The sequence below is a fragment of the Helianthus annuus genome, chromosome 14 (assembly GCF_002127325.2).
Source record: "Helianthus annuus cultivar XRQ/B chromosome 14, HanXRQr2.0-SUNRISE, whole genome shotgun sequence".
In the NCBI taxonomy this organism is placed as follows: domain Eukaryota; kingdom Viridiplantae; phylum Streptophyta; class Magnoliopsida; order Asterales; family Asteraceae; genus Helianthus; species Helianthus annuus.
In genome coordinates, this window is record NC_035446.2 from 162,955,156 (window position 1) to 162,979,922 (window position 24,767).

General features: G+C 34.9%; 2 protein-coding genes across 3 annotated transcripts; both read left to right on the plus strand.

The window, feature by feature from the left end:
• Positions 1-8,178: 8,178 nt before the first annotated feature.
• On the plus strand, positions 8,179-11,186 carry LOC110904991 (APO protein 3, mitochondrial). 2 transcript variants are annotated; one of them, XM_022150854.2, is made up of 3 exons: positions 8,179-8,303; positions 9,178-9,597; positions 10,152-11,186. In XM_022150854.2, exons 2-3 carry the CDS (start codon positions 9,197-9,199, stop codon positions 10,957-10,959), a joined length of 1,209 nt encoding a protein of 402 aa, XP_022006546.1. In that variant the 5' UTR covers positions 8,179-8,303; positions 9,178-9,196; the 3' UTR covers positions 10,960-11,186. The 2 variants fall into 2 exon arrangements, with proteins under 2 accessions (XP_022006546.1, XP_022006545.1); XM_022150853.2 differs by having other exon boundaries at positions 8,185-8,308.
• Positions 11,187-16,312: 5,126 nt separating this feature from the next.
• LOC110904993 (regulator of nonsense transcripts UPF2) lies at positions 16,313-23,580 on the plus strand. The gene is made up of 16 exons (XM_022150856.2): positions 16,313-16,464; positions 17,605-17,695; positions 17,775-17,856; positions 17,954-18,156; positions 18,225-18,569; positions 18,636-18,740; positions 18,817-18,944; positions 19,044-19,217; positions 19,690-19,771; positions 19,855-20,109; positions 20,191-20,388; positions 20,466-20,819; positions 20,941-21,159; positions 21,669-21,839; positions 21,912-22,097; positions 22,182-23,580. Exons 2-16 carry the CDS (start codon positions 17,633-17,635, stop codon positions 23,145-23,147), a joined length of 3,531 nt encoding a protein of 1,176 aa, XP_022006548.1. The 5' UTR covers positions 16,313-16,464; positions 17,605-17,632; the 3' UTR covers positions 23,148-23,580.
• The last annotated feature ends 1,187 nt before the right edge of the window (positions 23,581-24,767 follow it).

Sequence of the window (24,767 nt, forward strand, 5' to 3'; positions counted from 1 at the left end):
AAAAGTGTCGGTTGAATGTATTTACCAGTGTAAACTGACGTATTTTCCCCAAAAAGACTAAATGCAGGTACTATGTGTAATTGGCTGGATATTCTCCTTAGCGTCATAAAGAGTCTCGCAAGCTTAAGATGCCTACGTCTGTTGAACAATACTTATATTTTTATTTGATCCCCTGTGGATACCTTTCGACTATTCGTAATACATTTGATATTACAAACAATGGTTGAAATATAATTATCTTTATGCTTCCGCTGTGCATTCATATATTGTGTGGTTTGACTATATTGTTGCCAACTACGTCACGATAATCCCCCACTGGGCCCACCGGTGAGACACGTGGAAATCGGGGTGTGACATTACCGTAAACAATTAAATGTATAGAACAAATCGAATTCGAATCACATCCCTAATATATCGCCTGATATTTTTGGCAGTTATCTTTGGAAATCAATTAATTGATAAGAATGGACAATTACTAATATACCCTTTTGAATTAATTAAGATAAGAGACACTTGTCATTCCCAAATTATTTCTCACACTTCTCACAAAAGTTGGACTTTTTACAGGATCCTCTACCTACATATATACATACATATATATATATAATTAAAAGTCATAGGATTAACTATGTGACGACCCTCACCAAACCAGGTATCCGTACGAATTAATTAATATTTAATTACTGCTTAATTACTGTGCTTGCTTGCATTTGTGGATAAACTGCTACTTGAATACTGATACATGCACATACTTGCATCATACTCTATTTGTTGTCACTCTATTATTTACATACAGTACTTTAGTGACAAACTTGATGCACAAAAGCACAGTAGCACAATGAACGGATAACCCATTAAACATGCTGATATAGCCAACATCAGGCAGACACTGCCTCTAAGGCCTGTATGAGCCAGAGATAGTTTACTACACTAGTAGAGAGTGTAGGGAAATGAGGGTTGTAGAACTGCGTCACTAGGTGATAGTTATAGTGACCGGATGTGCCTAAAATGTATTCTAAACACAAATTTTGCACTTTAATATAATAGTTTTTTTTAGCAAACTAATAAGGTGCAAAAACATGGGAAAATAATACTAGACCCTTTCCAAAGTGTCGGGAATTCTTTGTGTCACTAAAATAATATTAACGACACTTTAAAGCTTTAATAAGCACTCTAACGGATCAGTATCCAACCAAACAACCGGACTTAACCCGGAACACAAAAATATTGTCATTGACATTGTTTTTCTTTTTCTGAGCCAGTTAGGGTCCCCGAATACCCTAACACCCGCCACAAGACACTACACTCTAGTAGCTAACTAAAGCTCTTAACTTAACATAACTATATCCTAAATATCTAGTTAGAATTGAACCGAATACCCCCCCCCCCCCAACGAGTTCGGTCACCATGTGGGTGGCACCCATTTGTCCTTGCTAGATTATTTTAATCCTAATGTCTAAAATCTAGTTGACATAAAATCCCTTGGTTAATTGCAAGAAATGGACTATATATATGTATGTAGGATCACATTACACTTCACAAAACCACATAACAAAACCAACACTTCTCTCTCTCCCTCCTTGCTCCTCACGGCCGAAACCATAGCACCACCCACCATCCATTTTCGATTTCATCCAAGCAGTTCCAAGCATATACAAGTGTGAAGGATCACGCATAAGGAAGCTCGGTGCACTCGGATTGCCAAGGACCTCTCTACAACGCTTTTAACCACCCGATTTTCGACTAGTTTCTTCCCTAGCCTCGAGCTAGTAGTAAGTGGCTCTAAACACCTTCTTGAACTATTCTAAAGTGGTTAATAAGAATTTTGTCGGTTGAAAATCATGAACATACAAGATCACCTACTAAAAGTCTACTAAAATGATGACCTTGATGGATAAAAGCAATGTAATGGTGTAAAACTTATAAAACTAGTTTTGTTATGATTATTTATTGTTGTTGATTGCTAGTATGGGAATGGATCGTCATCAAACCCCGCTAGATCATGTGCACGAAACATGAACTAGCCCTATGTTAAGTCGTAAAGTTATTAGATGACGAACCCTTTCAAACATAAACATGAACTTGTGTAAAAACAATTTTCCTTATGAAATGGAGTTCTAAACTAGTAGATCTAAGGATCTACAAGTGGTATTTTCGAAAAACCAAGTGTAAGATGAAATCATATTTTCAAAGCCGGATCTTTCCTAAACAAAGGTGATTTTTGTGAACACACAAGTGTGTAGACACTTGTGTAACAAAAAGTTTTAACCAAAAATTATTTTTGTAATTTTTGACAAGAAGTTGTAAAGATGTATCTTCTTTAAAAACAGGATTCTCAAGAAACCGATTTTATAAAAAGATCTACTAAAAATATGGGGAAAGTTACTACATATCTTATACAAACCACAAGTTCATGTGTTTTGCGATTTATATCTATTTTGACTATGTTGATGTTGAAACATTGTTGGTTAATGTTGGGAAAATTGTTGTTTGAATTTATAAAAAAAAATGATACGCTTGAAAGTGTGGCCACCTCCAGTTACAGGGGAAACTCTGGCGAAATTTTTCCAAAAATCTAACACTTGTAAATATTTTTATCACAAGTGTTCTGAATATAATTTTTAACTTGTTTTCAAAATATAAATTTCGCCACGATTTTTATTACAAAACTTCCAAGTGTCGGAGGTGGGATTTTCACAAAATAAAACTTGCTAAAATATATATTTAATATATATTTTCATAATAACACTTGTGTAAATTTTTATGATTATTTTGTGAACTACGTAAATATTATTTTTAGGGTAAAAATAATATTACTGAATATTAACGACTCCAAAATAATTCTAACGCCTTCACAATAAATATTAAGTTACAACGGTATTATTATTACCACCCGATCTTTATCCATAACTTACGCATTTTCAGAAAATACTCATAAGTGTGTATTTTGACAAGGAAATTATTTTGGGAAAATTATATGTAATAAAATATAATATTTTTGGGAAAAATATTTATATTTTGGAGAAAGAATTAGAATATATTATAAGTGAGACTTAATAATATATTTCGAAGTTATACGAACGCACATGTATTAAAACCTCCATCCTTGGGAAGGAGTGTATTACCAAATAATTACGAAGTGTAATTACGAAATGGTTGCCTAACTATTTCCCTAAGACATTAAACCTTAAACTAAGGCACGGTCGTCCGTCTAATAGAAGTTAGTACGTGTAGGTCGTCGCACAGCAGATCGTCTGGGAGATACTTTTTAGAGACGCACTTCGGTGAGTTCATGTCCCCCTTTTCTCTTAACTGTTTTCAGTTTTCTAAACTGCGGGGGTGAAATACATGTTACAATGTTTACGAGTACTTTACACATGGTACGATTAGCGTAAGGAGGGTTACTACTTAGATCATGTGAGTGGGTAGGCGTGAACTGAAGGCCATTAATCCTCAGAGTAGGACCGAGGGACAGTAGCGGTAGATCTATCTAGGTGTAGCGAGCCCAGCCCCAGGCCCAGCAGAACGGACATCGGGGTGACTTTGTACCCAACGCAAAATATGTTAGGTTTGAGTCTTCCTACTGCACATCACACATATCAATGACCTTGCAAACCATTGGTGATCTCTTTATTTCCTTATTTGCTACATACCATGGTTTTTATACATACAAGGGTTTTACTTACTCATTACACATGAACTCGCTCAACATTTTTGTTGATTTTTTTTCCAACTTACATGTATTTCAGGGAACTAAGGATTCTGGCACGGTATGCTACGCTGCGTTAGAGTTACGGGATCATCCTCGTTTAGGGATTGCGACTTTTACCTGGACGAGTCGCAAGTCTTAAACGGTGTTTATTTTAAAGTTTGTGGTTGTGTCTTAAGAACAATGTTTTCATTTGGTAGGTTGTAATTTCCGTTGCATCTGTCAACGCTTTGAGACAATGTTGTTACTTTTGTTTTTAAGACTTTAATGGATGATTCTGCATGGTTTTACATTCATATAGCTTGGTTATGATTAAGCTATGGTATTAAGAAGTCACACCATATTAACCCACGCTTCCGCAAAGCCAGGGTGTGACAAACTAATAAACTATTATCACCGGGTTGGTGGTCTACTGGCAAAGTAAAACATTTTAAAACACTTAAGTATGGGATCTGAGTTCAAGTCTCACTAGAAGAAAGAAATTCGTCGTTCATAAAAAATAAAAACTAATAAACTATTACTTCACTCTTTTTAAATTGCCTATTATTACACAATTTAATTAAAATCAGACATATATACTAAATACTATTATTAGGTGAGTAGATGGTCGTTCAACACATAATAAATTTTAATACACAATGAATTTTATATAAACACGTCGCGTTGACATTATCTGATCATATTGAATTTCGCCGATTAATATTAATCAACTTTGTTAACATTAGACAAGTAATTAAATGTTTTTATGACGTGAGTAAATGAGCGTTGAATACCCAAATGAATTTTAAGAAGAAAACTATGAAAACCGTCTAAAACATGTTCTATTGTTTTAATGGTGTTCTATTGTAAATTGGTTTTGTATTGTATTGTATTGTATACGTCCTACATGGATGTTGTGAAAGCATTTTATCAAAAAGAGGTAAGCCATTATCATCATAAGCCAACACGGTTACATTATCATGTATAGAACTTAATATCATAACTTGAAGGGATTAAAGACAATATATCTGTTTTTTTTATATGAAAATGGTTTACTCATAACAAAAAGGTGAAAAACTAATGAATCAGGTAAGTAAGATGATTTAAACAATCACTCCTCAAAAGATTTTTGACAACATTGAGAAAGGGTCTTGATGGATGTGGCGCTTTTGACTTCCTTGACCAAAAGATTAAAAATTTTGGCTTTGATTTCACCTCTTCTTGGTGGAAGGCTAACCCTTGTATTTTTTGCCTTTTGGGCCCTTATAGTTATCTTCAACCCTGTTACTTTGACTTTCCATTGGTCAAACAAAAAACTCTGATTTTCAAAATCGAAAGAGATAAAGAGGGGGAAGTGTGGAGAAAGGAGTGTCAACTGCAAAGTATGCAAGTATGAATGTTATGGTCTTATGGGATATTTATAGTCAATGGAGTTCACACACAGTGAGTGTTAGTCAACATGACCAAAAATTCTATATTATATTACTTTATTTTTTTTAATTGAATAAATCTGAACAGAACAATTCTATACCTGACTATAATTTGCACATTGTAACACATTTAGTCCGCAACAAACAAATCTAAAGGTTTTAGCATGTCTAAGTTAGGGACTAAATACGTTACAAAGTGCAAACCACATGGACTATCTATGGACTTTTGAAAAAAATTAGGGACTAAATGTGTTACAAAATGCAAACCACAGATACCATCTATGTAGTTTTGGAAACTTAGGGCCTAAATCTAAAATTTTGATAAACCACGTGGATCATTCTTCTAGTTTACTCTATTTTAAAACATTAAAACATTGAAACATTAAAAGATATTGATAAAATAGTTAAAAGTCTTTTTTAAACTATAAACCAACTCATACAAATTAAATAGCTTCATACAAATTATTTACAACCCAATAAATTCTCTGAATTTATTACACTCACATTATCATTTGTTTAACTCGCATTACCAACTCTCCAAATTTATTAGAACTTTTTAAAAGTATTTTTTTTTTCTTTATATTTAACAACTGCTTTTTATCCCAATTAATAATCATCTATAGTCAAAGGAGTCCACACAGTGAGTGTGTGGACATGGAGTAGTCTTTAGGCTTGACTATTGGGCAAACGTTGATTAATGCATTGGGCCGTTTCGACTTTTCTGATGTTGACCTTATGAGGATCCACATATGTCTTTAACATTCAAGCCAAGAAAGAAATAGGCTGTCATATTGGTTGTTATCGACTGATTTGGTCGTATAATATTGACTATTGACTATAATGTATATGCATAGCATTATTTTATTTGATTCAATTTACAAATGATTGATACATTGTAGTTACGTTTGGTACTAGCTAGCTTCACAGAAAACACAAACAGTTTTCTATCACATTGTATAATGTAATTTGTTAATTTAGTTTGATGCATTTATGTGTGGCTCATATAGAGAATATTCAGCAAATGACTAGAGTAATTTAAAAGGGTTACTCAAATATGTTGTCGCTCGAAACATATTTGAAAATAACTCAAAAAGATTTCGTTTAAAACCAGTTTGTATATTTTTTAGCCAAGTCGACCTTACTCATATACTTTTAAACTCGAGTCCGAGTTGAGCTTGACTCGGCTCACGAGTCACAAACAAACCTAACACGTTAGGACAACTGTATTTTTATTATGTTAAGGGGAACCCTTGAAAAGTAATCTAGGACTTAGGAATGTAACCAAATTGAGTCATTTGTAAGCTATTCAAAATCTATCAAAACGTTATAACTAAAAGATACAATTAAGAAGTTTTAAAATACAAAACATATGATACAAAATATTTTTTTGACAATAATTAAAATTCACAATTGTTTAAGTTAGTATATAGACAAGTATAAAATGTATACAAACGAACATATCATTAAACATTCATAAACTTAAATAAATAAACAAAAATCTTGCAATGTTCTTATGGTTTTTATACATACACGTATTTCTTTTTTAATTTGCCTTCCTAAAGAGGGCGACAATGAGTGTGTGAACTTGACTTTGATCTCGAAAGTCAAAAGTCTAAATGCAATGGGCCATTTTGACTTATGTGATATTAACCCTAGGCGCTTAAAAGGATCCCACGTCTTTAATTTTTTGCTATAAGCCAAGAGATCATTAGAACTTTGACATATTAGATGTTATGAACATGTATAGAATCATTAACTATAAATTAGTTTATCATAGTTTTTTTATAACTTAATTTTTTTTAACATTATTTTATGACTCAATTTACATATTATTGATTTATCGTAGATTATATTTGATATAAAACATACAAATAGTAATATTTATGTAGAACCGCACATAATGTATCTCCTACATAAATCAGGAATAAATGGATTTTAATAATCCTAACTATGGTGGTCCCAATTTTTTCACATATTGTAAACAAATGGACGTTTACTGTCAAAACCTTAATTTTTTTGTCTCATTTTCTTTTGCAGTTAGTAAAGGTCCATTGGTTTACAATATGTGAAAAGTTGGGACCACCACTGGTTATTTTTGAAATTGGGACCGTTACCGGCCAACAACTATTAGTTGAGATTATTAAAATATATTTTTCCATAAATCAATTCTAAACTTTACTATTCATTACAATAATAATAAAATAATACCTTTTTAACAACCACTGACACCAATAACCCGTTAATATATGTAATATAATATGTTAATCAAACATGCTGACAATTTACCGATTCAAACCCAATCACAATTCACTTAAATTGTCACAAATTGATACTCGTAAATGTATCTAATGTTTAATTATGGGGTATATGTTAATCAAACATGTTGACAATTTATAGATTCAAACCCAATCACAATCCGCTTATATTTACATATGAATTTTCTCATGTCACAAATTAATACTCGTAAATGCATCCAATGTTTGATTATGTGATAAGCGGTAATTAATATTATTCTTAGAAGACGAGTTGTAATAATTATAACTAGAGGTGCACAATTCCTTTGTTTTTTTTCTCAACAGGTTTCTGGATACGGTCAAGACTTAAGATGGTTAAAAACCGGGTGTTGCAATAAACAATTCAAGTATGGAACTGGCTTTTGAAGAGAAAGTGATATGGTATTTTTGGCTTCAGTTCTAGATTTTTGTTTTGTTTCCAGTTCCACAGGCATAACCAGGTTGGAACCGGTTTCAAAACACATGGTAGGAAACTGATTAATACCCTGGGTATGCTATAACCAGGTACGGATCCATACCTGATTTTTTTTTTTTTTTTTCTGTTGCATTACTAGTTATAACTTAAAAAGTTAAAACACAAAACTTGATGAATCTGTCTCTTCTCTCATGGGCCACACATACTACTCAATATTGATTGTTAAATGTTTTTTCTATTAAAGTGCCCTTGGCCCATAATCCAAAGGGCTATCCTGACAAAGCCCACAAACTGTCCAAAGCCCAAAGTAAAAAAAAAAAAAAAAAAAAAAAACAAACACAATCGGTAATTGTTGAGTGTATAACGAGAATAACAGCAGCTGTAATCAAATCCCATTTTCTTCTTTATTCCATCGATTGAACTACAATCAATCGCTAGGGTCAGTACCGTTGGGAATCTCAGTCTCTCCCAATCAGGTCAGGTACTTTCTCTCTCTGTATGTATACATATTACGTATCTATAGGTGTATTTTATTAACAGATTCAGTAAAAATGGTGTCTTTATTGGTTTCAGTGATTTTGTGAATTGGATTGAATTTGAACGAGAATTATGTGTTGCTGGGAATTTGTTTTGTATATGTTAGTTTAATATGTAAATAACTGTGTTTATCCTTACAGGAGAGTAATTAATTAGTAAAAACAGTAACCTTTGCTACCCCAATACGAACCCTAATTTCTCTCTCAATGATCGTCTTTTGCCTACTGCTACAACATTGTAACAAAGATAGAAAACATCCCCAACAATATAGAATTTTGTGGATCCCCTAAGAGTTAGGTTTTCTACAAGGGTATATTTTAGGTTGGCATGCATCTGTGTTTTCACCATAGTTGTTAAAAGCCATCGCCTCTTGCGCCTAGGCCCAATTTCCTTGCGAGGCAAGGCAATTGAACCTTAAGTCAAGGCAATTGCGCTTCAATTCTCCAAGTGATGGTTCATGTGCAGATTCCAGCGAGATTCCTAGATTCTTGAGAGTTTAGTGCAAGGTTTTTAATCTGCTTATTTCAATCAAGAAACACAGTAATTATTAGATATTGTTGCTATAACCAACATATTTAGTCATCTGATAACTATGTTTTAAAACTACCAGTTTCAACCCGAACCCATTTGACCTTTTAAAATGACCCGTTCTGACCTGAGTCGTTATGACCCATTACCTGACCTGACTATTTGCCAGTTATGAGTTATCACATTAGTTATTTGTTCATATTGCCATTTTTTGTAACTTATCGATGCTTCATACTTTAGTCTGTCTTCTTACCTGATCGTTTCCATTTGTATTTACCATGACAGCTCGATATTGTATTACTCAATGCACCTAACATTTTTGTCATCAACAATCGCTATCGGTTCTCTGAAGAAACTCCAATTAAGTCCAACCCGCATTTTAGTTTTCTCAAGAACCCTAACAGTAGAGACAATCTCGGCACCAGATGGCGACCAAGATCCTCTGTATGCAGACATACCGAAGCCTGCTAAGAGCAAGTCTGAGAGAAAACCCTACCCAACACCTATGAAAATTTTGGTTCAGAGAGCCAAGCAAGAGAGAGAAGCAAGAAAATTACAACCATGTAAACTTCTAGAAGAACCACCTGAAAATGGCCTACTTGTTCCTGAACTGGTTGGTGTTGCTCATCAAGTTTATCGAGCTAGGGAGTTGATATTATCGGGTTTATCAAAGCTTGCAAATGTTATTCCAGTTCTTCGATGCAGGTATAATTTAGAAGTCGATAACATACTCATCATTTCAGTAAATTGCCATTTTAGTCCCTGAGTTTTTGTCCAAATTGCCATTTTAGTCCAAATATTTTTTTTTCTCCTATGGGTCCTTGACTTTTCCTTTTTCTTGCCATTTTGATCACATTGCCTAACTTGGTCTAAAAACCAGGTTATAATCAGGGGTATTGTTGGCATTAAATTATTAAGAGGTTTATAAATTATGTTGTAAACTACCCTTGGTTATCACTACACAACAGTTATGCCAAAAATACCGCTGGTTATAACCAGATTTTTAGACTGAGTTAGGCAATGTGATCAAAATGGCAAGAAAATCGAAAAGTCAGGGACCCAGAGGAGAAAAAAAAAACTATTTGGATTAAAATGGCAATTTGGACCAAACCTCAGGGACTAAAATGGCAACTTACTCCAGTTTCTTTTTTAGCTAAGTTCTTCATTTGGTCTGTTTGGTCTATTAGTGATAAACCTTAGCCTAAATAAACCTATTCTTTGTTTGTTGTATGATTCTCTAATCTTGTACTGGTCTTCAGCCATTGCTTTGAGGTTCACATTGGTCAAGTAGGGCATGGGATCAGGAGTTGTACAGGTCCGAAAAGCGGTCTAAGAAACGCTACACACGTGTGGCGAAAAGGAAGAATTCATGATGTAATGTATTTTCCCAAATGCTTCCATCTTTATGACCGTGTTGGGAAGCCCAGAATTATACACAATGAGAGTCGTAAAGTTAAACAACTTCCTGCCATTGTAGAGCTTTGCATACAAGCGGGGCTGAACCTTGAAAACCACCCTACAAAGAGAAGAACCCGACCCGTATACAGCATAGAAGGTAGAATTGTCGATTTTGAGACAGAAACAGACTTAGTGGCTTCTGAAGTTACCGGGACTGATTGTAGTATAGATCTTTCTTTGACCAAAGGGTTGACTATGAGGGAATTAAGCATCTTGACACTTGATTCATGGTTTGAGATGATAACAGGGGCGAAGAAGATAATGGAGCGATACAAAGTGCATACATGTGGATATTGTCCCGAGGTTCAGGTTGGTCCAAAGGGGCATAAAGTTAGAAATTGTAGGGCGTCAAAACATCAATCTCGAAATGGTATGCATGCATGGCAAGAAGCGACGGTTTTTGATTTGGTGGGACCCAATTATGTATGGCATGTTGCTGACCTGTCAGGGCCTCCTTTGTCTAATGATCTGAAGAGGTATTATGGTAAGGCTCCCGCAGTGGTGGAGATGTGCGTGCAAGCAGGCGCACCTGTTCCGAGTGAATACAGGAGTATGATGAGATTAGATGTTGTTCCCCCATGTCGTGATGAATTGGATCTTGTTACATGATGTTTGGTTTTACGTGTTCGTTAAAAAGGTTACCTGAGAATTCTGACGGGTTATTCGTCGATGAGATACTCATGAGATGGGGGATAATGTTTACAGAGTGATCTGCTTTTCAGAATGTCACGGCTAACCAGCCGAAGATAGCCGAAAACTCTATAGTGGGAAAATCTTTATTTTGTTAAAATTCTTTTTTAATTTAGTAAAAAATCAAAATCAATTATCTCATTTAATTTTATATAGCCACAAGCCCACAAAAGCCATGCTAAAGAATAGTGTTTCCCTGCTATTGGTTAACATGGGCGGCGGGGAATAGTGTCAAATTATGATTTTGCCCCTAATGTAAATTTAGTCATGCGATAGTTTTCTTTTTTTTTTACAAAACTATGGTAGTTTTTTGTTTTAACTGGTTGACTCGGTGTAATTTTTATTCGTGCCAGACAGTTGTCTGACACACGCTCTCTTGAAAAAAATACAATTTTGCCCTTAGTTTAAATTATAATCTTTCCATCGTTTTCGTTTTTTTAGCAAAAGTACGGTAGTGTTTTGTTTTAATTGGTTGACTCGATGGAATTTTTTTTGATCGTGTTATGAGTAGTATGTACAAGTAATCGAAACATATACGTGCATGTTACGAGATAGATATTCGGCTTAGTGTCTCGCAGTGCGGGCGACGCAAAAGTAGTTATTATTACATTTTCAAATGGTTTTAACTGAAAAATCAAAATAAAGCATGTGCCTGGTTTAATAACTTTAGATCCTACAATGAGAAATTTTAGTCGGTTTTATTTAAACTTGTCATTTAGTAAGATCATCCACAACTTTGGACTGATCCAAAATGCAGATTTACCTCGTCAGCATGTCACATCATTCAAACCACAACCATTTCAAACTCCACTTTTTTCCTTCAACACTAAACCACTTCAAACGTTCACCTCATTATCCACCTCATCACCTACTTTGCATATTATTTAAACTATTTATAACTTATATAATCCATTTATAAATTATATAAATAATTGTATTTCTTTTATATTAATAAAATATAGTTTTTATTTATAAATTATATAAATGATAATTAATTATTATTTTTAAATAAAAATTTTATAATCAAAATAAAAAAAAGTTTATTAAAAATGCTTAATATTATTTATTATTTTTTTCAAACGTATACTGTTCCAACGACTAGTTTTAAACGACTACTTTTTCCGGCCCCAAAAAATACAACATTTTATTTACATCCCACATTTGCACCCCTCACTTCACAACATTTCCGGTCCTTATAAGGCCACAACGATTACCCCATCTAAATCCTCATGTTTTTAACTCTTCATCTCCATAAGATCATGATTATGATGGGATCACAAATAAGGAGGTGAACTTGATGTGTGACTATACCACGACTCAACTCTAATTCGATCGTTTACGACTAGATGAGGGTCGAACAAACTTCAATACAAACCCCTGTCCAACATAAGTCGTACCCAACTTAGCTGAATAGTACGGAACTGCCCCGGGTGAGGAGTACATATCTACGTTGGATGATGAACCATACCTTCCATCTCCTTACTTCGGACGCGGTAATCGAGGACACAAAGTCGGACAATCGTGATAAGGATCGTAACGTCTCATCTCCTAAGACCGACCTATTTGATTTGAGATGGGATGTATTATGGTTTTTATGTGTTTAATTACGACTTAATATTTCATGTTTATTTTTTTTAATTTCAAGCTTCTATTAATTTTTTTAATAGGTATGTGTAATATTAAATTTAGGTGTGTGTAATATTATAATTAGGTTTGTGTAATTTGTTTTATATGTTTTATGTATTATTTTATTTATGTTTAAAGTTTTTTTAAATAGAAAAAAAAAACAAAGGAATTAAAAAAACCAAACAAAAAAAACCATTTATTTCATATTCAGAACCCCACTTTTGGGCCCCACCATCATCACACTTTAGACCCGTCCGCTACACCGGACCCCTCCATCTCACCACTTCCAACACTTGGTCTGTTTGCCATGGTCGTTCGGATTCCAAACCACATGCACCGGACTATGCGTTGTGGATGCTCTAAGTCAAGTTAAAAATAAATAAATGGGCTGCAGTATCGATCTCATAGCGCAATAGTCAAGTGTTTGTGCTTAGGAAATAAAGTCTGTTAACCGTGAGGTTGTAGGTTCAACCTTTATCCAACTCAGTTTTCCTATTTTGATTTTTAAAAACATGTTATTAACTGAAATAGAATGCCCAACCAATATAACATATGACTTAAACGGGTCAACCCAACAACTCGCAATGCATAATATCTTTAATAAAGCAAATTTTACTAAACTTTCTAAGAAAAATGCTTTTAGTTACAAATCGGCTGATGTACTAAAAGTAGTTTAATAAAAACAAACTAAATTAACCTAATCTAGACACAAAGTAATACTCTAGACTCTCTAAACTCGACTAAACTACTAACCGGCAAGTGAACCGATCGAACAAGAAGCATGCGGATTAGAACAGACCAAAAAGGATCCGACGATTATTTACGAAGACAATGCTACTTGCATAGCTCAAATCAGAGAAGGTTACAACAAAGGTGATCGAACAAAGCACATCTCACCGGAAGAGGTAGGCAGCGTACGACATTGTTAATTGGTGATGATTGATGCAGATTTCACCGGAGATCGGAGATGAAGATGGTGAAGAGCCGACTGTTTTCGCTTGGAGAGCAAGTTGAGGGTGACTAAGTGTGAGAGAGGTAGGTACACAGAGTCTTAGGGTTTTGTTGTAGTGGACCAAGTGTGAAAAGACCGTATTACCCTTACGGCGTCACACATAAGTAACAAACTCTTCCTTTTTTGAAACCACGAGGTGACCAATTGCAAGAAAATGCAAGTGAAAAGTGACGCACACCAAGGGAGACAAATTGTCAGTTTACTCAGAATTTACTACATATACATTTTGAAGTTGGGGGAATAGTGCCAGGCATCTTGCCTGGCACCTTTCTATTGGACCAACTCATTTTTAATTTAATTTTATTTTTAGCTTAAAATTACGGTTTCGTCCTTTGTTTAAAATTACGTTTCGCCCCCAATTCAAAATAAAATTATATTTTTGCCCTGACTTAAAATTACGCTTTTACCCTCAGTTCAAAACCCCATTTCTAATTCTATTCTGAGTTTATATTTACGGTTTCGCCCTCGGTCTAAAATTACGCTTTTGCCCGCCGTTCAAAATAAAAATATGTTTTTGCCCATAGCTCAAAATTACGATTTTGCCCCCAACTCAATTTTACGTTTTTGCCCACAGTTCAAAATAATTATGTTTTCCCCCATAGCTCAAAATTATGATTTTGTCATCAGTTTAAAATTATGATTTCGCCCACAGTTAAAAATATTTTTACGATTTTGCCCTCTGTTCAAAATTATGATTTTGCTCCCATTTCAAAAATTACGATTTCTCCCCCAGTTAAAAATTATGATCTTGCCATCGTTTTACTTTTTTTTTGCAAAACTATAGTACTGTTTTATTTTGCTTGGTTGACTCAATGTAACTTTTATTGTGTCAAGCAGTTGTCTAACACTCGTTCATTGGTCCTGACAAATTAGTATTTTACCCCCAACTTAAAATTACAGACATGTTATTGTTTTATTTTTTTTAGCAAAACTATGGTAGTGTTTTCGTTTAATCGGTTGCCTTGATGTATTATTTTAGATCGTGTTATAAGTAGTATGTACAAGTAACCTAAAGACATGCATACATGTTATGAAACTAAGAAATATTTGATTTAACGCCCCGCAACGCAGTCGGGCATAGATGTAATTTTTATTCGTCCAGGCATGCCTAGTACATGCTTATTTGTCCTGAAAAATTACAATTTTGCTCTCAGTTTAAAATTTTAGTCTTTCTAGTTTTTTTAGTAAAAGTATGGTAGTCTTTTTGTTTTAACTGGTTGACTCGATGTAATTTTTTTTGAGATCGTGTCATGAGTAGTATGTACAAGTAATCGAAACACAGACATATATGTTATGAGAGAGAAATATTCGGGCTTATCGCCCCGCAACGCGGGCGGGGCAAAAACTAGTATAATATATAGTTACGATTTTTTTTAATCTCCGTATATCATGTACGGAGTATGTTATATTGCACACTAGGTTAGAACCCCGTGTATTACACGGGTTAAATAAATGTAATTTTATATACTAAATTTAAACAATTATTCTTTAAAAATCTCATTTATTACACGGGTTGAACAAATGTAATTTTATATATTAAATAATAAAAAAATTATGTCTGTAAGAACCTCATGTATTGTACTGAATAAACGTAATTTTATATACCAAATAATAAAAACCTGCGTATTGTACGGGTTGAATAATTCTAATTATATATACTAAATAATAAAAAAAATATATCTTTAAAAACACTGTGTATTACACGGGTTAAATAAATGTAATTTTGTAACCTTGTATATTACACGGGTTGGAAAAATGTAATTTTATAAACTAAATAATAAAAAAATTATATCTTTATAAACCCCGTGTATTATACGGGTCGAATAAATCTAATTATATATACTAAATCATCATCATCATCATCATTATCATCATCATCATCATCATCATCATCATCATCATCATCATCATCATCATCATCATCATCATACTCAGTAAATCCCACAAATAGCAAAGCTAAGCTAGGGTCTGAGGAGAGTAAGATGTAGAGGCTGCTTTCAGTAAGACCCCCGACTCGATAGTAGTTTTGCATCAAGCTTTGGACATAAGGCACATAACACTTAGCAATCGGGACAAAGACCGATTAGTGCATGTTCCCTTTTGTCTTTCTGCTATCAACGTCACCACATGATGATGATGATGCATGATTAACCGTCTGCTTTTAACGTTATTTTCACAAATTTAGTGAAATAACGTTAAAATTAGTGCAATTTCACTTTTGCCCTCCGAGAAAAAATAGCTGAGTAGATTTTCAATTAATATTGATAGCCTACTGATAAATAAAAAACGAAAACAAAGAAAAAATAAGTGTTGATAATATGTTAGTAGGGTTTTAGTGGAGTTTTGATAATATGTTAAGTAGGGTATTAATGGAGTTTTGTTAATGGTGAGAATCGAATTCTAATCAAAATTAAATGAATAGGAGATTAAAGAAAGTGTGAGGATATTGGAATCAAGTAATCGTCATGTGTATGTTTAATAAGAGATAGAATAATCAATATTTTTTTCATAAAATATAATATGAGATAAGGGTAAACTAAATAAAAAAGTGTCAATTTGGTAAATAATAATATTAAGTATGAAAAGGTAAGAAATTACAAATGTAAACATCTTCAATAAATAATAGATTTTCACGTCACAGAAAATATTCAACATTATTTTTCACCTTCCGCTTACCCCAATACGAACCCTAATTTCTCCATACCAATTGATCTGATAAACAACTCAGAAACGTTGTAACAAAGAAAGAAAAGTAGATAATTTCAAGGATCCCTACATCTCTGCAGGTTCGCACTTCCCTTTCAAATTAGGGCTTCAATTCTAGGTTATATCAAAGCTATTTTTTTAGTTTGTTGTGTACCTGTGTTTTCACTTGTACAAATTGAAGTATTATATCACCAAATTCGCAACATCCTCTAGCTTTTTTTTTGGATTCAGTTTATTGAATGTTGCTGCCAGTTAGTGTAAAATAATTGATGCTAGATGGAACTCGTGTACGGAGAATAAAGTTTTGAGTTTTCTTCTCAATTCTCATGTTTGGAGGGTTTTTAGGAGTTTTAATCTTCATTGTTATTGCATTTGATTTTGATGATTGGAGGCAAGTCTTTTGGAACAAGCAATTGTTTCTTTGTATAAAACTGTAGTTGTGGGTACAGTGGAAGAATATGAATATAGGAGTTAGGAGTTAGGACACACTGAATGATCATGAAACCCTTTGCTGTCAAATAGTGTTCTGCATTATCTGTGTTTCTGCTTCTATACTGTATCTGCTTCTAAGTGGGCCTGCAGTTCTGTGAAGGGCGCTATGCAGTTAATGCGGTAAAATATCGGATATCGGTCAAGGACCGATATTTGAAATATAGGTTATCTCGGTGAGATATCGATTGGATATTGGTAATTTTAATATAATGCAGAATTTATATATATAGCAATTTAACACCAATAATTCAGTGATATATTGGTTATATCGGTCAAATATCGGTGATATATCGGTTATATCGGTCAATATCGCTGATAATATCGGTACCGATATTTTGACCGATATTTGACACCGATATTTTACTAAGGGACCGATATGACCGATATAACCGATATATCACTGATATTAACTGCATAGGAAGGGCGTTTAGGGTACTTAAAGTGTAGGGAAATTCAAATACATGTGTGCTGGCTGCACGCCATCGGAAACTTGATTGTGTCACTTGCCATAGTCAGCGTGCTTATTAGGGCACGTGTATTGTTAAGGGTGATCAGATGTACATGAATATTAGATTCACTACTTCAAAGGTATTCCGAATGGTATTTAGCTACTCACCATGAGTTGGAGACCATCTCCTTGTAACGTGTGAACACCTGCAAGTATGGTATTTCATCATCTTACATGGCGGTTTGCTTACTAAGCATTTCCATCAAATTATAATTAGCAGGTTGCAGTTTGTTGTTACAAGTAAGAAGATGGAACACCCTGATGAGGATTCACATGGTGTTGGTGATAGCCAGAGCAAGCAAGATGATGAGGTACATCGTTTTTCAGTGTAGAAAATATGAATAATTTTATAATAGCATGAGGATCATCTATGCTTATTTCTTGCTGCAGGCATCTCGTCGTGAAGAATTAAAGAAGTCATTAGTAGCAAAACTAGCCCTTCGTCAAACTAATCTGAATCCTGAAAGACCTGGTTAGTACTCATAAAACGGAACATCGTTTGTAAAATAATCCATGTAACAGAGCTTCTATAATTAATTATCAAAATTCTTTTGATTGTATTGCGCCAGACTCCGGTGCACTACGAACATTGGACTCCAGCATCAAGCGTAATACAGCAGTCATTAAGAAACTTAAGCAGATCAATGAAGAGCAGCGTGAAAGTTTAATGGATGAATTAAAAAACGTCAACTTAAGTAAATTCGTTAGCGAAGCAGTGGCTGCAATATGTGATGCCAAGTTGAAAAGTTCAGACATACAGGCTGCAGTTCAGGTAATCCCCACTTATATAAATTATACAACTATACAAGCTTTGGTTATAATTTATATTCTGTCAATCAGGTCTGTTCATTGCTTCATCAAAGATACAAAGACTTTTCTCCAACGTTGGTCCAAGGGCTCATGAAAACGTTCTTTCCTGGGAAATCTGCAGAGGATGTAGATGCGGACCGGAATTTGAAGGCCATGAAGAAACGCAGCGCTTTAAAACTCCTTCTAGAACTCTTTTTTGACGGAGTCATAGAAGACGCTTCCGTTTTTGTGACTATTATTAAGGATCTTGCGAGCTTAGAACACCTAAAAGATAGAGATTTAGCTCATACAAACTTGTCTCTTCTTGCTAGTTTTGCTCGACAAGCAAGGTACTTCATAGGACTCCCGCATGCTGGAGAAGATCTTGTTGAAGAGGTGCACTATCTTTTTTTCATTTTTTAAGTGTATATCAATTTTTTTTATATTAAGTGGATTATGCAGTTTTTTAAGGGGCTTAATATCACTGCGGACCATAAGAAGGTCTTTAAAAAGGCATTTCAGACATATTATGATGCAGCAGTTGAACTACTGCGCTCTGAACACACTGTGAGTTCTTATATATTTTAAAACAGTGGGAAATCATATTATTTATAATTGTTTGATTAAATGTTTTCTTCTGTAGTCACTGCGTCAATTAGAGCATGAGAATTCGAAGATTTTAAATTCGAAAGGTGAGCTCAGCGAGGAAAACGCTTCTTCGTATGAAAAACTAAGGAAGTCTTATGACCAGTTGTATCGGGGCGTGTCTGCGTAAGTTCTTGCTATTTAATTTAACTGTGTTTTTTTTTTTTACTTTGCTTTCTTTGTATATTTATAATTTGTATGCCTTGTAAATTTCTGGTGTGATAGTTTAGCTGAAGCCCTTGATATGCAACCACCTGTAATGCCTGAGGATGGCCACACAAGGCTCACAATTGGTGATGATGTGGCATCACCTGGTACTGGAAAAGAAGCTTCTGTTGCCGAGGCATTATGGGACGATGAAGATACTAAAAGCTTTTATGAATGCTTACCCGATCTCAGGTTTGTTTTTTAGATAGATAATTAGATATACAAATAATTGTTCATTTATAAACATAGAAACTACTGGGTTACCACCCGCGCTCCGCAGCGGGTTCAAAACATAGATAAAAGTAAGCAAATCGCTAGAGTTAAAATTGTTTGATGTTTTAGTTAAGGGGCTAAGCATATCGTTATTAAAGTTGAGGGGCTATAGTTGTTTATTATTAAAGTTAAGGGAGTAAAGTTGTTTTAGTTAAGGGGCTAAACATGTCATTATTAAAGTTGAGGGGCTAAAGTTGTTTGATGTTGTTAAGGGGCTAAACATGTCGTTATTAAAGTTGAGGGGCTATAGTTGTTTATTATACAAGTTGAGGGGCTAAAGTTTATTAGTATTAAAGTTGAGGGGCTAAAGTTGTTTGATGTTAACAAAATTGCATATTTATAGTATATAATTATATATAATGTTGGGTACAATATGCTCTTAATTTTGTAGAGCATTTGTTCCTGCTGTATTACTGGGAGAAGCAGAGCAGAAAGTGAACGATCAATCATCAAAAACACAAGATCAACCAACTGTAAGTACTTTTACAGATCTAACATTTTAAATATCATCGCATATTAATTAAAAAAAAACATTATACAATTAAAAATCATGCAGGATATAGCACCTGAGCTTGATCAAGGTCACGTTGCTGCCCATGACACTGGAGATACTTCTGTGGATGCTGCAGTTCTAACCGACCGTAAAAGTGAAAAAAAGAAAGATGAAGACGAAAAGGATAAAGGAAAAGAAAAAGAAAACGATGGTGAAACTGAGAAGGATAAGCCTAGAGGTCCCGAAGGAACCAACTTGGATGGTTTGTTGCAGAGGCTTCCGGGCTGCGTGAGCCGTGACTTAATTGACCAGTTGACTGTATTATAACTTTCTCTTTAAGATCTCTACACTTGCATGCTAAGTTCGTTTAATTGGTTTATAATTTATATGAAATTTCAGGTGGAGTTTTGTTATCTAAATTCAAAATCATCCCGCAAAAAGCTTGCTAGAGCTTTGTTCAACGTACCGAGGACCTCTTTAGAACTGCTACCATATTACTCGCGCATGGTTGCCACACTGTCAACTTGCATGAAGGACGTACCTTCTACGCTTTTGCAGTTATTGGAGGAAGAATTCAACTTCCTCATCAATAAAAAGGTTTTGTTATTTATTTTTTCATAAAACGTAGTAACGTACTTTTTTTATTTTTTTATTCATCATCATTAATGTCTCAGGATCAAATGAACATCGAGACTAAGATCAGGAACATTCGATTTATTGGAGAGCTTTGCAAATTTAAGATTGCACCATCTGGGCTCATTTTCAGCTGTCTAAAGGCTTGTTTAGATGACTTTACCCATCACAACATAGATGTTGCATGCAATCTTCTTGAGACGTGTGGCAGATATCTTTACCGGCACCCTGATACCAACGTGCGTATGGCAAACATGTTAGAAATCCTTATGCGCCTAAAAAACGTTAAGAATTTGGATCCTAGGCACAGTACCCTTGTGGAAAACGCGTATTACCTGTGCAAACCACCTGAACGATCTGCCAGAGTCTCCAAAGTTCGCCCTCCTTTGCATCAGGTATTATTATTATTATTAATATAATTATTATTATTAGTATTATTTTATTATAAGGATCTGTGTTCATGATATATTATTGACATTGATGACCAATTCACACGTCATGTGATAACTTGTGCAGTATATTAGAAAGTTACTTTTCACAGACCTGGATAAGTCTTCAATTGAGCAAGTATTGAGACAACTTCGTAAGCTACCGTGGAGTGAATGCGAACCGTATTTGTTAAAATGCTTTTTGAAGGTTCACAAAGGAAAATATGGTCAAATTCATTTGATTGCTTCACTAACTGCTGGATTGAGTCGCTATCATGATGAGTTTGCAGTTGCTGTAGTAGACGAGGTTAGTAATTTTTTAATATTGTTAAAAGAGTAAAATGCCATTTTCATCCATGAGGTTTGGCCAGTTTTGCGACTTTCGTCAAAAGGTTTGTTTTTCTGCTTCTGGATCCAGAAGGTTTGAAATCTTGCCATTTTCATCCGGCTCGTTAACTCCATCTATTTTTTCCGTTAAGTCAGGGGTATTTCCGTCTATTTTTGTTAACTTAAAGGGCAATTCGGTCATTTTCACTCTATGTACAATCATTTTGCATAATGTACAAGTATTCAAAATACCCTTAACGTAGAAAAAGACGAAAATACCCCTGACTTAACGGAGAAAAATGGAGTTAACGAGCCGGATGAAAATGACAAGATTTTAAACCTTTTGGATCCAAATGCGGAAAAACAAACCTTTTGATGAAAGTCGCAAAACTGGCCAAACCTCAGGGGACGAAAATGACATTTTACTCTTGTTAAAATTTAGTAGATGTAAGTTATATTTGCATGATATTATCAATTGTTCTTTTACAGGTCTTGGAGGAAATTCGGGTAGGTTTGGAGGTAAATGAGTACGGGATGCAACAACGACGAATTGCTCATATGCGGTTTCTAGGCGAGCTATATAATTATGAACATGTGGATTCTTCAGTTGTTTTCGATACATTATATCTTATTCTCGTTTTTGGTCATGGGACTGAAGAGGTACAAAGCGAATCTTTTATATATTTTTAATCTGTTTTTTGATCTCTAATGCTTTCTTATCTCTTCGTTTAGCAAGATGTACTTGATCCGCCTGAAGACTGCTTTAGAATTAGAATGATAATCACACTTCTCGAGACTTGTGGGCACTACTTTGGTCGAGGTTCATCGAAGAGAAAACTGGATCGATTTTTGATTCATTTTCAACGATACGTACTCAGTAAAGGCGCACTTCCTCTCGATATAGAATTTGACTTGCAGGTTACAATTTCATTGCCATGTTACAATTTGATACACTCGTTAGATCGTTGACTCGTTGTAACTTAATAATTTAATCGTATACAGGACTTATTTGCTGATTTACGCCCCAACATGACTCGTTATTCAACTATTGAAGAGGTTGATGCTGCTCTGGCTCAGCTTGAGGAGCATGAACGCACGGTTTTAACCGAAAAGGTTAGTGGCGAGAAGCACGTGTTGCAGGAAAAACCGAGTATTAACCCTGCTGCTTCTGGAAACTCATCTGTCAATGGTCAAGTTATTGCAAATGGTACTGAAGAAAACGGCGGGACCCATGAAGAAGGTAACGGAGGATATGACAGTGCATCACAAGGTAGCACAATGGATCCGGACGGGAATGATGACGAGGAAGAGCTTGATGACGACGCATGTGACAGCGATGACGATTATGTTGACCAGGATGGTCAAGCTTCCGACGAGGATGACGAGATTCATGTTAGGCAGAAAGTGATGCGAGTTGACCCTGAGGAAGAAGCCGATTTTGACCGGGAATTTAGGGCTCTAATGCAGGAAAGCTTGGATTCGAGGAAACTGGAGTTGCGGGCCCGACCAACGCTAAACATGATGATACCGATGAACGTTTTCGAGGGGTCCACAAGAGATCATCTCGGAAGGGTGAGTGAGGGAGAAAGTGGTGACGAGGCAATAGATTACGAGTCTGGAGAACGTAAGGAAGTGCAGGTCAAAGTCCTGGTCAAACGAGGCAGCAAACAACAAACGAAACAGATGCTCATACCTAGTGACTGCTCTCTCGTGCAGAGCACAAAACAGAAAGAAGCAGCGGAGTTGGAAGAGAAACAAGATATTAAGAGACTGGTCTTAGAATATAATGATAGAGAAGAAGAGGAACTAAATGCATTGGGGAATTTGCCAGCTGGCTGGAGTCAAAGTGGCGGTGGTAGGGTTGTCTACAGAGGGCACTCGTGGGAGGGTCATGGCGGCAGGTCTGGGTCCCGCCATAGGTACCCACATCATTCAGGTGGTGGATACTATTATAGCCGAAGAAAGTGAGTATACGTAATGTCTATTGGCGGTGAGTCAAATCTATGGTACCCAATGAGTTTTGAGGTTGTAGCCGAAAGGCCCGCTCTTATGGAGCGGCTTTATTATCTAAGTTTGCAGGTGTATATTCTGTCGATACATGGTAACGAGCAAATGAAGAAGGCATCAGGATGTCTATGATCATATTTTGCTTTGATCCGAGAGGAACATATGTTTTAACATAGAGGTGACTAGATGGATGGGTTGCTTGACGACGGTCGTTTATGAACCTTTTGTGAATAATCAATATATTGTTTATGGTTATGAAACAGTGTTGTTACAAATCTAAATCATTGACGTATGATTTAGGATGTTTGCATTGAAAATGAGCTTTTGGATCAAGTGGATCTTGCATGAATCATATGATTTTTCTTGTAAAAGAAATTAAGTTCAAATGTCCCAATTTCTGTTTATCATAATAAAAGTGAATTATCTCATAACATTGTGCATGCTCTGTAAAAATTGCCAAAATCGTCTTGAGGTTTGGGCATGTTTGCCATTTCTATCTAAAACAATTTTTTTGTATGATACAGTCCTTCACTTTTGGGATTTTTTGTCATTTTCATCCAAATATCTAATTTACTTTACTTTTTCTATCAAACATTTGGATTGGATGAAAATGGAAAAAAATCCTAAATCTCAGGGACAATTTTATTGGATAACTAAATCCTAATGTGCTATTATTTAGTTATTTGGGCTTATTATATAGTTTCTAATTGGGCTTATTATTGGTTTGTATCATCATCACCAGCTCAGCTTATTATTGGTTTGTAAAAAAAAATTGAGGGGTGTTTTCGTAGTTGTTTAGGGGTGTCATTTGTATAAAAATCGAAAAAAAAAATTAGACTACCGGTAAAAAGTTGAGCCGTAGCCCGTACTACGCCTGGATATAAGCCAGGTCCGCCCCTGATAACAAACATACCCAAAACTTAGGGACGATTTTGACAATTTACTCAACAATAAATAATAAGAATAAAGTATTTCTCTCTCACTTTTATTATATTATTTACATACATACATTTTCAAGATGGGGGAATAGTGTCAGGCAGCTGTCTGACACTCCTCCATTGGACCAACCAGTTTACTATTATCCATTTGAAAATTATCATTTTGTACTCAGCTCAAAATAAAATTACGTTTTTATCCCCATCTCAGAATTACGATTTTGCCCTCAATTCAAAATTACGATTTTCGCTGGCACTCCCCCATTGGACCAACCGGTTTATTATTTGATATCCATTTTAAAATTACGTTTTTGCCACTCTTTAAAATTACGTTTTTGCCACTCTTTAAAATTACGATTTTGCCCCAGCTCAAAATAAATTCGCTTTTGTCCCCAGCTAAAAGTTACGATTTTCCCTCGATTCAAAATAAAATTGTGGTTTTGCCCTTAGCTCAGAATTACCTTTTCGCCCCAGTTCAAAATAAAATTATGTTTTTGCCCCCCGCTAAAAATTACGATCTTGCCCTTTGTTCAAAAAAGTGATTTTTCCCTGTTTAAAAAATTATAATTTCGCTCTCAGTTCAAAATTACGTTTTTTCCACAGTTCAAAATAAAATTACGATTTTGCCCCTAACTTAAAATTACGA

Bases quoted from the DNA above. Each gene is read 5' to 3' on its own strand.
- LOC110904991 (XM_022150854.2), top strand. From the start codon at position 9,197: ATGCACCTAACATTTTTGTCATCAACAATCGCTATCGGTTCTCTGAAG. The intron at 9,598-10,151 runs GTATAATTTAGA...ACTGGTCTTCAG, and splicing joins ATTCCAGTTCTTCGATGCAG to CCATTGCTTTGAGGTTCACA.
- LOC110904993 (XM_022150856.2), top strand. From the start codon at position 17,633: ATGGAACACCCTGATGAGGATTCACATGGTGTTGGTGATAGCCAGAGC. The intron at 18,157-18,224 runs GTAATCCCCACT...TCTGTCAATCAG, and splicing joins ACATACAGGCTGCAGTTCAG to GTCTGTTCATTGCTTCATCA. The intron at 18,570-18,635 runs GTGCACTATCTT...TGGATTATGCAG, and splicing joins GAGAAGATCTTGTTGAAGAG to TTTTTTAAGGGGCTTAATAT.